The sequence below is a fragment of the Echiichthys vipera genome (genome assembly GCF_963691815.1).
Source record: "Echiichthys vipera genome assembly, chromosome: 6".
NCBI lineage: Eukaryota > Metazoa > Chordata > Actinopteri > Perciformes > Trachinidae > Echiichthys > Echiichthys vipera.
The window spans coordinates 13,737,141-13,754,853 of NC_139831.1; the positions used below are offsets into that span (position 1 = coordinate 13,737,141).

Genomic DNA, 17,713 nt, shown 5'->3' on the forward strand with positions numbered 1-17,713 from the left:
CCCTGCAGAAAGACAACTAATTAAAAAATATTATCAACACTGTGTGTGTAATGAATCAGAGAGAGAGAATCCATCTTGCGTCAAGTGAAGTAGTTTGACATTTGTGCGGCCCTTCCCCTCCCTGCACCTCGCTGTCTCTTCCTCTCTGTGACAGTTTCATTGCAAAACCACACCGGAATTTTCAAAACGCACGTGTTGTTCTTTCTTCTTCTTCTTCTTCTTTTTTTGTTTTTAAGCCAACAGCTTCACACGTCCTCCACACATCTGAGATGTTTAAAAATGACAAAACGTGCATTGGGTTTTGTGTGCAAAAGAGTGTTGATTTAAACACTGCACAATATGATTAAAGGCATAATTTGTTATTTTGACACATTTTGAATGGAAGTCGTCTACAGCACAAACTGCTTTATGGAAATGTTTGCTTCTGTGTTATTTCTGCTTAATAATTCACTGGTTATCTTTATTGCTCCATGGCCACACTAAAGTCAGATTCAAGCACTGTGCAACAGCGAACTCTGGTGGTTTGAAGTGAAAGTTCATCATTTTTAAATGATGCATTATTTCCATGACAAAATCACTGGGGGAAGTGTAACTAAGCAGCCCTACTTTTATTTAGGTGCTGCATTTCCTGTGCAGTGAACACTATTTTAGGAAACTATCTGCAGTATGATATGTGTCATTGGGTAGAAACACATTCTAGCTGTGAAGTGGCTTTATTGGTCATCTAGCCTTGGTGGTACAATAGTTTATGTACCCTTTTGTTTGTAGACTACACAAATGGTCCACAATAGGCGTCATCCTTCCCTTAATTACTCAGAATTTTCCATTTTGAAGAAGTAACTATGAAAAATTGCAAATATTTTGTTTGTTTTTCTTACTTACTTCTTACTTCTTACTGAAAAAAAATCGGTTCATTCATTCATTTTCTGATTCATATATCCACTTTGTTTTTTAAAATCATCTAAGAAAACTGTAACCTTCTATCTCTTACTCTGCTACTGTGATATTCATTATTACAGTTCACATATTTGAAGGATGTGACAAAGTCTGAAACAAAACTTTCAACCTCTAATGTAATCCTTAATTAAAGATAAAATTAAAATAAAACATTCATTGACTTCTGTGATAAAGTTTTATTTAAGAAGAGTGAGCACACATTTGGATAGCTAGGACACATCACAATGAAATATTCTTTGCAAATAAAAAGCATTAAAAAACTGTTTTTGCTTTATGAAAATAACTTCCAACATGTTATATCAGTGCGCTGTTTTCTGTCTCTGCATGACAGCGTGTGTGCCTGTGTGTGCCTGTGTGTGACGAATCTGCCTGTGCAGCAGTTCTGGGATTAACCACACCAGGATTATCAGATTGTTTCCAGAATAGACAAGATGACAGCTTCATATAGGGCACCACACTCTCTCACACACACAAACGCACACACTTAATCTCATTCTCCTTTCTGAACTCAGGTAACCCTTACTCAGGGAAATTCGCTTGTCTATTATATTACGTGTACAAAAGGAAGCCGACACTACAAAGCAGTTAAAAACTTCTACCTTTAATACATAATTCATGTTCCATAATAACAAGTTCCAAAGCATTTCATTGCAGTTTAGTACAAAGTCTACAGCCGTGAGATGAATAATACAGTGCAAATGGGCATAATCATAAGCATCATGTGACTTTGCCAAATTTCAGCCAAATATCAGAAAGTTAAATATTGTCTGTGTGAATGCTACACCCCTTAAAACTGAATGTACTCTCTTCTACAACCAAAAGTACTACACATCTCCCGAACAGGTTGTCTGATGGTGAACGCGTTCATGAAGTCCTGCACAGAGGAGAAGTTTGTTTTGCTGTCTGTGCAGGGCCTAATAAGATTCCCTATCTGTTGCCTTGTTTTGGCCATGTGCGAGGGAGCTGCAGCTGCTGCTTTGGTGGAGCGTAAATCAAGCCTAACGTGTCAAAACCCAACAGGTGTTGTACCCACCACCTGCTAACTCACACAACCAAGAAACCTCAAACACATCCCCCCCTGCGTCCCATTCTCCTCAGCCTATATTTGAATAGTTTCCCATTCTAACTGGCAGGAGTAGGGGATGCAGCCTTCTCAGCTTTCTCGGCATCTGCATCCTCAGAGGACCCTTCGCCGCCGTTGGGGTCGACCTGCCCCATCTTTAGCATGATAAGGACGTTGACTTTGAGGTCCTCAAAGGTTTCCTTCACACCCTTCTCCAGGAGAAAGCCCTCACTTTCGCCTTCTGGGTCCTCCAAAGCCATGGCTGCTTCCACAGCCGTCTGCAGGTAACGCAGGCTCAGAAGCACTGACAGCTGGAGACAAAGAAACAATAAGAATGATGTAAAAACGGAGATGGTTTGATAGGATCAGGAAAACTGATGTCTGAAGAATCAACGTGATCATATTAATAATCATGTTTTGCTGTAAGATGAGTATGATAAACGTTTCGGGACTGTACGACAAGTCTTGTGTGACGTTTTTTTGGAAGAGACAGAGATGGTCTTTTAATGATTTCTCACTTTACATTTAGATTCTGTTTCATGCTTCCCTTGCAGATATTACATCAACATGCAGTAACCAACCACAGCGACTTCCTGGTTGATCCAATCATGAAGTGCTAAAAATTGCAGTTAGTAGGTTTCATAATAGAGCAATTTCTCATTGACCCCCATGTTAAACAGGCCGCTTTCACAGCATAATTAAATCTGTTTACGGCCTGGTACAAAAAAACCTTCTAGTCTGTATGTTTGGTCATATCTCCATGACAACACTGAGGGGGGTCAATTTTTATTTAATTGGAGGTTAAAGTTTATGAATAATTAGGTACGCGGCCTCTTGAGTGACAGCAAACTGCAGGCCCTCACTTCTCCTCAGAGGTAAACATCAGCCAGAGGGACGTACCACCCCCACCATCACATCAATTCCCTTTCTTGGTAAGAGGGAATGAGACAGACTCTGACAAGATGGCGACTCCCTACAGTGAAGGATACATTTATTTTTTATACAGTCTATGGGTTTAATGTATCATCATATAAGCTCATACAGCCATCAGTGCCCTTGTGCAAGCCCCTGAACTGCAGAACCTGTTTGAACAACAAAACTACTTAGTTTGGTTTAGGAAAAGATTCTGATTTGGGTTAATATAAGTATTGTTACACAACTAACGTGCATTGTGTTTGTTAAGTAGTTAAAGCAACGTTGACTTTTGATTTCACACTGGACCCATCCACCTCGACCCCCAGAAGCAGAAGCAGCCCTGCACGTCCTCACTCACAAGTATGTGGGTCATATACAAATCAAATTGTACATTACCTTTCATAGGTATAATAACAGTGGTTAAATGTTAAAGTTAACGTCAAGGTACACTATCATAAAGTCTGCATATTTTCTAAAACATGAGGCATAAGGTCCAATCATTTTCATACTGTCCCTTACACAGAATGGGTTCACATCTCCAAACTTTATTCCTGCAGTCCATCTAAAGCAATATAAATGAGTTGTGACACAGTCAGTGCTGTAAATTTTGAGTTATATCTCATGCTTCCTCTTCCCTCTTTTGTTTGATAACGGGGCTATATGATTTAAAGCACATTTTGGCTTTTTATTGAAAATCAGACGTTATCTACAACTCAGCCTGAGGCCTCGTTCACTCTTCTCAGCAGCAGACCATCCTCATCATGGTGGACTGGAAAAACCACCATACTGAGCTGCTGCATTTCAAAGTATAGATTGTTTGTTAAAGCTGCAGGCGGTGTTTAATGATGCACTTTTAAACATGTGTATGAGCGTCCTGTTGCAGCCTGAGGCCTTGTTTGTTATTTGAGAAAGAGAAAGTGCCATCAATAGTGTTATTTAGCAAAGGAGTCTAAGTACGTTTGATTGAAAGACAGAAATCAATGTGTGTCAGCAGCCCTTGTTCAATTTAATTGAACTTTTGAAATAAATGTGAATTTGGCACGTCAACTGGTTTGGAGCAAATGAATAAGGCTATAGCGTAGGTAGAAGATAGAAGAAAGGGCTGAGAACTCAAACAGGTCACCTTGGTCATCTAACTCATTAATGAGAGAAAATGGAGACAGGTTTACAGGAATTTTGTTCAGTTGGGCAAGTTTTAATTGTTCTTTCATGCCAGCTAGTATTGGCCATGTTTCATGATGTCTGGAGATGCAAACACTTTATGGGAATATTCAGGAAGACGGTGACAGCGGAAACAGCTGATTACTTGTGAGTTAAATATTCGCAAGGCCAGGGGAACGTTCAGCCCCGACAAAATGTAAACCATTTATTTAAAAAAGAAACAGTGGTGCGTCAAATAGCCTTTTGTGTACGCAAGTGCACTGCCTTTTTAATGCCATGAGTTTACGTACAGTACATGTCACTGCTGATTGGGTAACACCTCTAACACACCCAACGAGAGAAAACATCTCAAAGTCTGTTGCATATTGAGTTCCAAATCTTTCTCTTTTTCTTTTAATACATACTGCAGCTGCTCTTGTGAAGTATGTGCTGTTTTATGTAATATACATACTAAAAGGATATAACTTTTTCATAACATTGTGCCTTGAACTTTGACTCTCTGGCTCATATGTGCTGGAAAGGATTGTGGGTCAGAATAGCCAGAAAATCATGCTGGCTTGCATACTGCAAAATCGGTTGGTGCAGTAGGATATCCTGGCATACTGCCTTTGACAGACTATTTATTGGGACATATTATTATTATATTATACATCATATTATATTTACATATTACATTTGTTTCCATCATACTCATAGTATGGTTGTATTTGTATTAGAACGAAGGGACCTTTTCAAGGACACATGTCGGTCAAACTGTAGCAAAACGGTGCATATCGTTTTCAGATTGAACATGTCCCAGAGTTTATTCAGCAAAGGTGCTCCCATACCTCTCATAGCACATCAACTCTTTTTGGACAGGCAAGGCAAAAACCACCTCAAGTGAGTGTAAAAAAGTTTGATGTGCAATTGAGAAAGTTTTAATAAATTGTCCTGTTTACAAACAGCTTTTCTAATGCGATACTTCAAAAACAATGTGTGAGGTTTTAATTCTGGTGGTTGTCATGGCAGTCAGTACATCAGGAGACAATAATTATTACAAAAAATATATATGTGTGTGTGTGCAGGGGCGCAGCAGAAATTTCTGGGGCCTGGTCACAGGACATAGGTCACAAATGAAAGAATAATCCCACCTGTATTAAGATGACTGACAGCACACCTGGGCCTGTTGAGTTCATCAGATCCATGTAGTAGTCCGTCAGTGCCTGCCTGCAGCCGCGGTTGTACAGGTTGAGTTCCTCTGTTTGGTAGTCATAGCTGTGGTGGGCGCTGTTATCTGTCAGGTGGTACCGCAGGCAGGGGCGAGGGGAGGCGGGGTTACAGCAGCTGAAAGGAACACCATCCAACAGGAAACGGCCATCCACGTTACTCCGGATACGACTGGAGACAGAGGAGGGAGGGACAGTAAGAAAACAGGTGGTGGAAACAAATTAGAAAAATATTATGAAAGGGAGGAAGTTAAAGGCCAGACTTTTAGCTCAATACACAATTAACGTTAATGTGAAGGGAGCAGTGCCTCTCTCCAAGCATCATCATGTCATAACCTTTCTGTGTGCTCATTCCTTTTCACTTATTTCAGCTTTTACCAACCTTTCCATCCATTTCTGTCATTCTCTTCAAGTAAAGGCCAGATCTATTTTTAATACACTCCTTTTCTGCCTTCACTTCATTCTCTTTCTCCCTCCATCCCCTCTGTAACATATTATTTGACCTTTTTGGATCTGCGGTCGATTCATCTGTCATTTATCTAGATTTCTCTTCCCTTTCCTGTATACCCCTCGTCAGTCCAGTTTCTTCTCCTTCATCATATCATAACCTGCTCGACTCCTCAGTTGTGATTCACTCACTCCTTGACTTCCTTGGAGGTGAAATCCAGGTATCTGTTGCTGACCCACTGAACTTCAAACCAATCCTTGAAGTTGTTGTTTCCACAACAGCGAAACTCCATCTGCAGACGATCGATGGTTTCTTTCTGAAAACAGCGGCCTGGCACGTCTGTGTCCTTGTAGAACCGAATACCATTCCTCAGGCCCACCTGACAGAGAGAAAATTGTGAAATGTATCGGATGTTTTGGTTTACTGTACTGTATGTCAAAGATGAAGCTGTTTTCTGTTCCTATTAAAAGATAGACATATGATGGAGTAGTCCAATTTGAAACCTATTTTTGTTAAATGATGTCTGGTTTGCTGGTTAAAATCTTTTGCAGTGTAAATTAGACAACTGACACCTCTTAAAGATTGCAAACCTAAGGGCTGATTCTTCTTGTCTCAATGCAACATTTAAAGAAGGTTGATGCACCTTTCAGACCAAACGCGGTTTGAGCTGTACGCTTGGTTCAGCGCAAGTCTACTAGGATGTTTTGGGACGGGCAGAGCAAAATGGTTTCAAAACTTCTATGCATAATGTGTCCCATGCTGAGAAGCATGCAATAGCCCTAAACTTGTGTTGTACAGTTCAGAGAACTCTTAGAACACTATCAGCTTTTCCACCATGTTGGCAGGCTTCGTCTGGGCTATGGGTGTAAACTAAATGGTCTGGGCTAGCTACCTTGTTTCTATTGGCCGTGTGGGTATTCGTCACAGTGTGTGGGGGTCAAAGTTCAGCCTAGTTGAACTTTAGGCGCGGTGGCAGAGCTAGCAGAGGGGCATGCAGCCATCATGGTTTTTCCTTTGACACGTTTGGTCTGAAAGGCCCATTAGAACCAACGTACCTCCAGCTCTGAAAACAGAAGTGCCAAAAACTGCAGTTCCTCAAATGACCTCTTGAGTAAATCCCCATAGACCCCATGTTAAAAGGCCCAACTTTACAGCAGAATTTAACATGTTTACAGCACTGACACAGCACCGTGGAGATACATCTGCAAGACTAGGCGCTGCCAAGATGGAGATGGCCAGGGGCACCCACATTGAGCTTCTTTTTGGCTCTTCTGAAACCTTTGAGTGACATCGTTCAGATTTTAGAAAGTCTATCTTGAGAGCTTTGGTTCTTCACTATATTGATGGTTTGAAATGAAAATTGTTTTTCTTTTAGTTTTGTTCTGTTTGCAAAACTCAGTTTCATTTTCATTTCTGTGTCTTTTGTTTTTATTCTTATCTGCATTAATTCCTCAACTTGCAAAAATATGAGCTCCTTTCTCTGTAGCCTAAACCCCTTAAACTCTCCCATTTCCGTCCTTCATTTTAGACAGCTGGCACTCTCTTTTAGACACAGTGGGGAGCGGGTTTCATTTTGTCTTTTTGCTTTAGGAGCAGAAAGCACCATCCTGTTATGGGACAGATCCCTTTACCACAGGGCCATAATGACAACTACTCTACCCTTTGACCTGTCACCCTTCAATCATCCTAGACCCCACCTTCAGGGACTCCTCCAGGCGTCCCTGCAGGGCGTAGCTGAGCACCACAACAGCGATGAGCAGACAACAAAGCACTGTGGCTACAGCAAACCAAGCCAGCAGGAAAAGTTTCCAACGGGGGAAGCGGGTTGGGTCCAAGGAGTCCTGACACACACGACTGGCAACCCAGTTGGTGCCGATGGAGGCCAGGCCCACCATCATCAGGATGTTGGGCACCACGTGGATCTCTTGATTGTCCATCACCTCAAGAAAGGAAGAGCACATTCAAAGGAAATCAGTGCCAAAAGAGCAGCAGCCAACTGCAGGTCACTTCTGTCATCTCCTCTACACACTTTAGCAGGTAATAATCCTGCATTCAATTAGCCTTATCTATTCTAAAAATTACTTTGGCAGCCAAGAGATTCCCTTAGCTGCTAATGTGATGAATGCAAGAGCTTCTATGGCAATACTATGACACATTTTATTCATTGCACGTTTTTACAACAAAAGTCAATTAGTGAGTGAGTTTATTATCGGCTGAGTTTTCAAAAGCCTGTCAGTCATAAAGCACTTTTGCCCCATATTTGTTTTAACATGACTTTTAAATAACTCAGCCCAGTACTGCCACCTTGTAACATAATTATTCGGTAATATCTATCAATATATTTGAGTTTAGGACAAATTATCTTGTTTATCTTGTTACTGATGTGTTTCAGTTAAAGGTCCCATATTGTAAAAAGTGAGGTTCCCATTTATTTGTTATAATTATAAAGCAGGTCGAGGTGCTAGATAAATACTGTGAAAGTAGCAAAGCGCTCAATTCGTATAAAAACGCCCACAGCCCCTTTTAAAAATTTGTGCTTTTAAACGAACCGTCAGACTTCTGTATAGTTGTGATGTTGCAATTTTACTATATACAGTATATAGTTGGAAAGTGCTGCTACAGTGCCTTTAGAGTAGTTCCTCCTCCAGACAGACAGTATGAGAAAAATAATGTGTTTTTTGAACATTAAATAGTGTAAAAATACAACATAATAGATACCCAAATTACAAGTATGAACCTGAAAATTAAGTAAAGTGCAAAACAAACTATAAAAGAGGATTAAGTTATTGTGAATCATTCTGTAAGATCATTCCTGACACATGTTGTCGGTCACATGTAACATTTCGCTTATCTAAACCATCTCTCTGCACTAACTCAATTGTACTTTGCTACACAACACAATAACTATCTGAAGGGATGTGGTCATGGCCTGCAGCTTTCCTGTGCAGCCCACTGGATATCAATGCATACAACCTATTCAAATCAATCAGTGATCGATGGCTAGCTGGTGAAGGTCAGGGCCTTCACCTGCTGGTCACATTACACATTAAATCCCCTTGACTTTGGAAAGAAATGTTGATTTTTTTTTAGAACAGTTACAACACACAACGTCCTCACGACTTAACATGCATGAATGTGCCTGAGTGTCACTGTGTGCATGTTTACGCTTGTATTGTGTGCACTGCTGTTTGTATTTGTGGATTAAACTGCAGAGCTAAGTTTAAATAAAAGTCGCCGATAAGCTGCGGCACAGCAGACTCTGTAAACAACCACGAGCAAAGATAAAGGTAGCATAGGTAGGTGAGCAGATAAACCTATAAATGTTTGTGTAGCTATGAATAAATTCATGCCAGTGTTTTCGAACATGGCTCTCTAGTCTTTAAGTAGACGTTCATTTGTGTGAACATGAGTGTATTTCCGTCTCTCTACCTCGGCCCTACGGATCAGCTCTGTCTTTAGGTAAACCCCGAGACAAAAGATGATGACCCCCCACATCACTGCCATCCAGGACAGTAGCCACAGGCCCTGGGCCAAGTACACCCGCCGCTGCTGAGTGAACTTCATCTTCAACAGCGCCATGATTCACTACTAAGCGCCGATCAATGCAGCGACAGAAAAGAAAGGGAGCAGGAGAGAAGAGGAGTGGAGTCAATTCTAGTCAAAACTGTAGTCCAGAAGAGGCCAGCTTCATGTAAAGAGACACAGAGGTCACAAGATGCTGGGGTCAACGCAGGCCTCTGCTCCTGTTGTTTGGTGAGTTATTAACAGGTTGAGCTCATCTAAGTTGTTCCAGGTGGAGGGGATAAGCAGGCAGATCCCTCAGATAGTAAAGGACACAGTCAACCTCAGAGGATAATCCAAAAGCTTTCACTTGGATGCTGAAATTGTCCCAAAATGTTGATTTATAATCCAAATCAGTGCAGCAAAACAATAGAAAATGTGAGATATTTGTCAAATAATGAAGTGTGGAAGAGACGTATTCCTTTTCTCAAAGATGACAGGTTTTTCCCTCGAGTGGATTGGTCACACCGCCGAAGCCGCCCCCCCCTTTCAAGCTGATTCCTTCCTCTTGACGTGATGTTGTCTTTTGATGGCGCCCCTCTGGGTCTGGGTCTGTGCATGTGCGGCGACCCCCTAAACCGCTGTTCCCATAGTTGGAGGACACAGACACTGGCCAAAGAGAGAGTTTGGAGCCGTAATCCCCCCAACAGAGTACCTGGGATCCTATTAAAGTCCAGGGGCCAATGGGAAAGCAGGCCAGTGTCTGATCAGCAAACTTGTTCTGATAGAGACATAGTAAGGGAGGGACTATTGGACTGTTATGACAGGTGGACTTACCTGAAACCCATCTGCACAGGCTGGACACTATGGATGCCTCAGAGACAGAGTAGATATCAAAGAAACAGTAGATGAGGATAAATGTTAACAAAATCATGAGATGTGGGGAAATGAGCAAGCAAATCTAATTTACTGTCGGGGTACTGAAAGTTTTTGGATGGAAACTTTAATGAAATTACTGAATTACTATCAACCCAGTTCCATTCAAACTAAATTACTCTGCTCCAAGTTAGAAAAAGCTGAAGACGTACAGTATTTATGATGCGGCACTGAAATGACACAACACACAACTGTATATGACTATAACTACTATATGACAATCATTTTATGATTAAATAAAAAAAGAGAAAGCCAACTGATTCATTTATTGACTGAATATTGTCCCTAAAACAATCTCAGGGTAGCAGAGGCTCTTTCATGTAAAGAGAAAGTAAGTGGAGGCTATGGAGAGGAGACATACGCTTTTATAGGATTATGTATGCAGAGAAACAGGGAGGGAGGTTGATGGGCTGGATCAATAGGATTAAACTGTTATTAAAAGTATTTATGACAGCTTGAGTCAGAGTCAGGTTAAAGCCAGTATTGTGTTTTCAGCTCTTACAACACAGCAAACAGAAACTAAATCAAACTCTCACCTCAAATCCACAAATGATCCTTTAATGAATGTTAAATCCCTATTAATCACACTTCTAGTGATGTGTTTTAGAGCGTGATCACACTATCCTTTTGGCCGCGGCCAAAACCGGTTTTTCAGCTAAAGTCTAGTACCTTTAAGTAGTGTGAGCGCACCCGCTCCGCGCTCAACTGGGGCCAGCTGGGCCGCCACGGCCCGCTTGAAAGAGGTGGGCTTTAGCGGAGCCGTTTACACATGTACGAGCACGAGCGTGCGCACGTGCACGCGCACGCGCACGAGCCCTACGGCAGTAGCGTTATGTCCGCCTGTTCGGACATGTAAATAGAAGGACGGACCATGCGCGGACATTTAACAACAACAACAATGGTGGGGAAAGGTTCACGTTGGTGTGGTGCGGAGGTGGAGTGTTTACTGCAGATTTGGTCGGATGAAAATATTCAAAAACAGTCGACAAGACGCACAAAAACTCCGAGGTCTATGGAAAGATTTGTAAACAAAGCCACACACGCGATCAATGCGTGTGACGTGTTACGGCTTGAAGGCATATGGACAGCAAGAAGCATTGGCCGAGGCCCTGGTAGTGTGAGTACAAACGGGGCTGGGGCGCGGGGGGGAGAGGGAGGGGGGACAAGTACCCTAAAGTCCGGGTCTCGGTCCGGGAGGATAGTGTGAGCGCGCCCTTAATGGTGAGATTGATTAAGACATTTATTCATATTGACATAATGAGCAAACTTGTGTAGCCCTCTAGTGGCAGAGACTTCCGTCAGTCCTGCCAACATTTTTAATACAGATAATATTAAGGGTAATAGCCGAGCTGAATATGTTTTTGTTATATAAAGAAAGGTGGTAAATGGACTTGTACTTATATAGCACCTTTCTAGTCTTCTGACTACTCAAGGCGCTTTCACACTACATTCACCCATTTACTCAGAAGACAGTGGACATCTACATACCATCTAGTCTAACCATTCACACCCCATTCACACACCCATGAGCAGCATTGGGGAGCAATTCAGGGTTCAGTGTCTTGCCCAAGGACAATTCGACATGCGGACCGGGGGGAGCTGGGGATCTAACCGCCAATCTCTCGAATGGAGGACGACCCACTCTGCCACTGAGCCACAGCCGCCCCAAAGATGATGATGTTTGAAGTTGACAGGAAGAGAGAGAAGAGGAAATGATGATTATTGAAAGGACAGATGTTGCATTCATTTAAGAGTTTTATTGGTAGCACAGCCATAAAGACATAGTTACATATGGAACTGACAGTAGCAGTATTCATAATTATAATGCGTATAGAGAGATGGGGGCAATACAGATTAAAATAAATCTACATTGTCAAAATAATTACAACTTTTACATTTTATTCACTACTTCAGCTTCAAACATCTACCACATATCAATTCAGAAAGGGCCTCAGTGAATATTTACACAAATATCTGCATGTACAGTAGTATTTCTTTCATTTCATACTCATCTACAATAAAATAGTTACCAATAACCTTTTACAAGAGTTATTCTACACAAATATACTGAACAAATGATCATGATCAATGGAAAGGAAACACAAATGAGATTGTGTAGAAAGCAGAGTTTCTGCCTGATTAAATTATTATTAATAAAATATATTGGCTTTAAATAAAGCAGATGCTTTTCTCTGATTTGTAAGTGGGTTTCAATCTTCAGGTAGATTTGATCTGTTTTTAACATTTATTCAGTTAAATCGTGGATAACACAGCCATCTCACATAAATTGAGAGACTACAGCTGTTGGAAAAGGCTGTATGTCAACCTCAGATCTGTAATTCTTAAGTCGTTGACGTCTCCGACTTTTAAAAACCTCGTCTTTCGTTGAACTAAGGTCAACTGTAGCTGTTGAGCTCACTACTGAAATGAAGAGCTGCTTCTGTACAACAATATGGAGTATTTATCTTTAGAAAATCTTTTTTTAAAAAGGCGATTGTTCACTTTGACTTGACGTCTATATAATTATAGACAATACTGGATGAGTTTTTTTGTCATTTTAACTCTCCACAATGACTCCTTTAAAGCACAGAGGCCTTTTTGAAGACTGTAATTTTATGTGATTGACATGTTCTCTGTCAAATTGGGGGGAAATTACAGGAGCAAGGGAACGCACAGTAAATTACATATTGTTAAAATTACCACTTAAATGGAAATATATTAATAAAGCATATAGTGTGTGTGTGTGTGTGTGTGTGTGTGTGTGTGTCTGTGTGTGTGTGTGTGTGTGTGTGTGTGTGTGTGTGTGTGTGTGTGTGTGTGTGTGTGTGTGTGTGTGTGTGTGTGTGTGTGTGTGTGTGTGTGTGTGTGTGTGTGTGTGTGTGTGTGTGTGTATGTGTGTGTGTGTGTGTGTGTGTGTGTGTGTGTGTGTGTGTGTGTGTGTTTGAACCTAAACCTAAAAGTAAATAATATACAAGCTAAAATATAATAAAAACCTATATTTCAATGCAATATGAATGAAAGAACATTTATCCTGCATGTTGTTGGATGACATTTTCATTCTGCCACTCTTCCTGTTTGTTCCGCTCCTCCCGCCCACTCCTGCCCACCCTGCTGCTCCGTCACTTCACCATGGGGCTGCAGCTGCTGCAAAAAATCATCCAGGATCTGCTGGGCTGACATGGAGGTCACATGCACAACGTCCTGCTCCAAAAGCGTTACCTTTACCTCGCCCCTCCCACCCCAGCTGTCTCCACCCACGTGGGCCTGCTGGAGGTTTGCAGGGGGGCCGGTGTGGTTAGAGCTCTGGGGGAGCTGCTGTTGGCTTTGGGGATAGACAGGTTTGGCTGCATAACTGGCAGCCATTTTCTTATAGATAGCAGTGCTGATGTCAGCTACAGAGAACGGTTGGCTGTGGCTCGACTCGTGCTGACTAGAGAGAGTGCCTTCAGTTGCTATTGTTGGCACCTCCTGTTTAAATGGTATGAAGGCTGTGACCCTCTGCGGACCTGTATTTGATTTCGTCAGCCAATCATGTGCTGCTTCTTTCACTTTAGGTTGTCCGTCTGCTGCTTGTGGGGAGGCGGCAGGATGGCTGATCGGAGTGGGCGTCTTCAGAAACTTCTGTATGGCCTCAGCCGAATCAAAGTGCTTCTCCAATAACTCCTTTATCAAGCACGGCACCTGAGGTTGAGACACACACATATTAACACTCAATTCAAAAAAGAAAGGCCACTTTATAAATCTTTTAGAACTTTCTATCACAGATGTTCTTTTAATCTCTACCTCAACTGTATTACGAAATACTGACCTACAAAATAATGTCAGCGGTGGAGTGTTATCTGAATTACAGCACTGGACACAGGTCACATGAATGCAAATGTTTGCTTGCACACATGAGCAGATTACGAGACAACGGGCCTGAGTACAGAAATATAAAACCATCTCCTAGCTAGCAAGATTTATAGATATACTGTAATGTTGTACTTTACTCAGGTACTTTGTGCTACTTTATACTACTTCACTTAATTTTAGATTACAGTATTTCACACACACAAAACAGACATTCAAATATTTTAGAAAAGTTTAAAAAATGAAAACACATTTTTGTAGCAGAACTTTCCCCAAAGCCATTTCAGTCAAAAGCAACTGGACTTGTTTATTTGTCAGGATGACATTTCACCTCTCACCCAAGTACGTGCATACATGAATTGATGAAGCCTGCTGGATTAGAGGTGAAACGTCTTCCTAGACAAATAACCAAGTCCAGTTGCTTTTGACTGAAATTGCTTTGGGGATAACGATGATCTGGGCAAATGAGAATATTCACAGGCTCTAGCAGAACTTTGTTTTTTGATTTTGTTTCCTCTGCACCAGCAAGTGTAGGTCGAAGGCCGAGAGGATAATGAATGACCTTCATCGCCCCAACAACAGACTCTTCTCTCTGTTGCTGAGCGACGCCGCAAGGCCAAAACAGAGAGGATGAAAAGCGTTTCTTCTCTCAGGCTGTCTGGTCCCTGAACCGGTGACTTTCATATTCATAACTAAACACACATTATTTATGACTCATGAATATAATCCAACCACCTGACATTCACTGAATATGTATGCACCGGTTATATTGTTTCAAATATAACTTATTCTGTTTTATTGTTTACTGTTTACTGTTTATTTGTTTACTGTTTACTTTTCATAGTTTCACTGTTTACTTTTTCATTGTTTCACTGTTTCACAGTTAACTGTTTAATTTTTCGGACTTATTTTACTTTTACTTGTTTTATTTTATTTAATAGTTTTTAGTTTTTGGAGCTGACCAAAAAAAAATTCACTGCGCGCTGAACTTTGTATGATTGTGTATGTGACAAATAACTATTATATATAAAAACTATTGGATTTATCTCAGGAGTTTTACTGCAGATTGAATACTCTGAAGTGTAAAAGCTAAAAACCTAATAAAAAACGAATCAGACTCAATATCAGCTGTTACTTAAAGGTTGAATAGGGAGAATGAGCATAAAACCGCCATCTAGTGTCTCAAGATCGTAGTCGCAACAACAATAAATAATTCCAGCACTCGGGTTGCCAAGTTCGTAAGGCCCGGTCCGGTGGCCTACAGGAGGCTGGAGTCTGTTTGAGTCCGTTTGAACCCATCTCCTCCAGCAAATTGCACCATAAAAACAAGTATTGCAGAGCGAGAGAGTTACTGTTCGCCGTTACAGCTTAGTAAACATGAAAGTTAGTTTACCGATCAAGGAGAAACGTAGCCATTTCAGCGTGCGTTTTAATGCTGTTGAACTGATTTATCTCGGCCGATGGAGTGAATGCTTTGTCTATATTGACTTTGGTTTTTGCTCGTCTCCGGTCACTCAGCTGCTGGGATTGGCAAACTCCATTTCACCAGTGCCAGCCTACAGTAGCTGCACCCAACAACAGACAACCCTGGCAACGTGCAATGCCGGTATGTAATGTAAACAGAACGTGACAGAAAGTCATTGTCAAACCTGTGAAAAAACGTATTATTAATTTAGACTAAATATATTTTTTTATTATGGAAAAGCAACACTTTCATTCTGTACCCCTCAAAACACCCTGTAGGTGTATTTTTATTTTTGTTTTAAACAGCTCTTAATAAAGATTCTACATATTCAACCTTTAAATATATTTACTTAATGTCTACTGACTTTTCAATAACAAATGTTAATAATCGTCTGTTATAGTATTTCGATTTGGGACCCTGTGACACCATGGGTCCCTATAAGTCTGTGCACAGTAGGCCCATTCAATGATCATTCATGCTTTCACAAACATTAGTAGAGATGTTTGCTATCTGTTGTGTGCGTGGATGTCCTGTAGGGGGCACTGTGCTCACATTGATGTTCTCCATGGCTGCGATGGTCCTGTGGGCATCCTCCAACTCTGAGCTCAGCTGTGACACACGGTTTTGCAGGTACTTCCGCTCACTGCTCAGGCTCTCTGACTGCACACACACACATACAATAGGGGGAGTTTTACATGAAAGTAGCTTTTCATTTGTGAATACAGTGTATCAGGTACAAAAAATAACCCCAACTATCCCCACACAAGTTTTCTCACCGCTATATGCAGGTGTTCCCCCAGCAGGTTGTTGGCCTGCTTGGTCCCAGAATGGGTCTCTAGAAGGCTACAAGGCATACCACAGAAGAAAGAAGGAGAAAAACAACCATTAAAAGAGACTCAAAAGTGTAATTTCTACACACACACCACTCTAGAGACAGCTGTTTGTCAGGCCAAGTGGCAACCACAAACTCTGCTGTAACAACTGACACCAGACTGGAGCCCAGTGTGAAGTGACCATTCACTCCAGTTGCTCCAGTCTGTTAAATAATCCGTGGTATGTGCCTGGTGGGCTGCAGTGGTTGTTTGGTGACAGACACAGGCTCGACAGGGCCCAGATCACAACAAGACTCTCAGTGGTGAGTGTGAAGGGACACGACAGACGCCTTGAGGGTCTGTTGGCCGGAGAAACGTGTCACTGCAGAACCGAAACACCCACAGAAATTCACAGGGGAGAATGTTTGTTCCATGGATCAATTAATCTATAGAAACTGTTATGTAAAGCCATAGTTAACTTGATGGATTTTGGCTGTGGAGCCAATAAATGTGCACTTATCACTCTTTTCACTCTCATATGGCAACATGTTGTCCTTTATGTACCGCATCATCAGCATTTATATGTGTATGTAAGTCATATATCCAATGTTAACTTATCGTGCATGTTGAATATTGTGCTGTTTATGATCCCAAACCTTTTATATTTCTCCTTGACGTGGTTGAGCTCGTCCCTGGTTCTCTGCAACTCCACCTCCAGGCTCTCAATGCAAACCACAGTCTGCAGCAAGTTCTGATGAAGATCTGAATTCTCCTCCTCCAGCGCCCTGAACACACAGGAATGATGGGAGCTGTAGTTTTGTCACAAAATATACTCATCCTGGAGAGAAGTGTTAGCTTTTTAGACCAGTATTTGCTGTTTTATTATATTAAAGTACAAAAGGTCTGAAATCAAGATATTTGGCAGTAATGACCTCAAGAAATATTCCTCTCTCATATGCCTCCCTTTTATGAATCTATTAGTTATGAATGGTTTAAAGGCGTTTTTTAAATCCACTTTGAACTATAAAACATGCCACATTTTAAATCATGTTTATATCAAACCTCATTACTACACATAAGGGTTCGGCAAAATGATATAAGATGGCTGTAACATGCTTTTTTTTAGCTATAGAGCTACAGAAGTCTGGCATTGTTTAAAACTAATAACAATACTAATATTAATAATGATAAAAATCAAATGATAGGAATTATGAGAATAATCAACATAATAATAAGGAAGACTCAAATAGGCCAATTTCTTTCTTAATTCTTTTTTTCTTTTATAATTTATACGTAAAAAGTATATATATAGGGCGAGAGAGGTGGTTATATAAATCTGTTCCATGACTACTCTGCCTTTTCCTGTGTGGGGAGAGAGAGGATGATCATTAGTGTGATCGA

The 17,713-nt window shown here is 41.1% G+C and overlaps 1 protein-coding gene across 1 annotated transcript; it reads right to left on the reverse strand.

Annotated features, from left to right (window-relative positions):
* Positions 1–2,079: 2,079 nt before the first annotated feature.
* On the reverse strand, positions 2,080–9,328 carry rom1b (retinal outer segment membrane protein 1b; the record flags this gene model as incomplete). The annotated part of the gene is made up of 5 exons (XM_083915261.1): positions 2,080–2,331; positions 5,227–5,473; positions 5,941–6,128; positions 7,447–7,689; positions 9,179–9,328. 5 exons carry the CDS (start codon positions 9,326–9,328, stop codon positions 2,080–2,082), a joined length of 1,080 nt encoding a protein of 359 aa, XP_083771387.1.
* Positions 9,329–17,713: the final 8,385 nt, after the last annotated feature.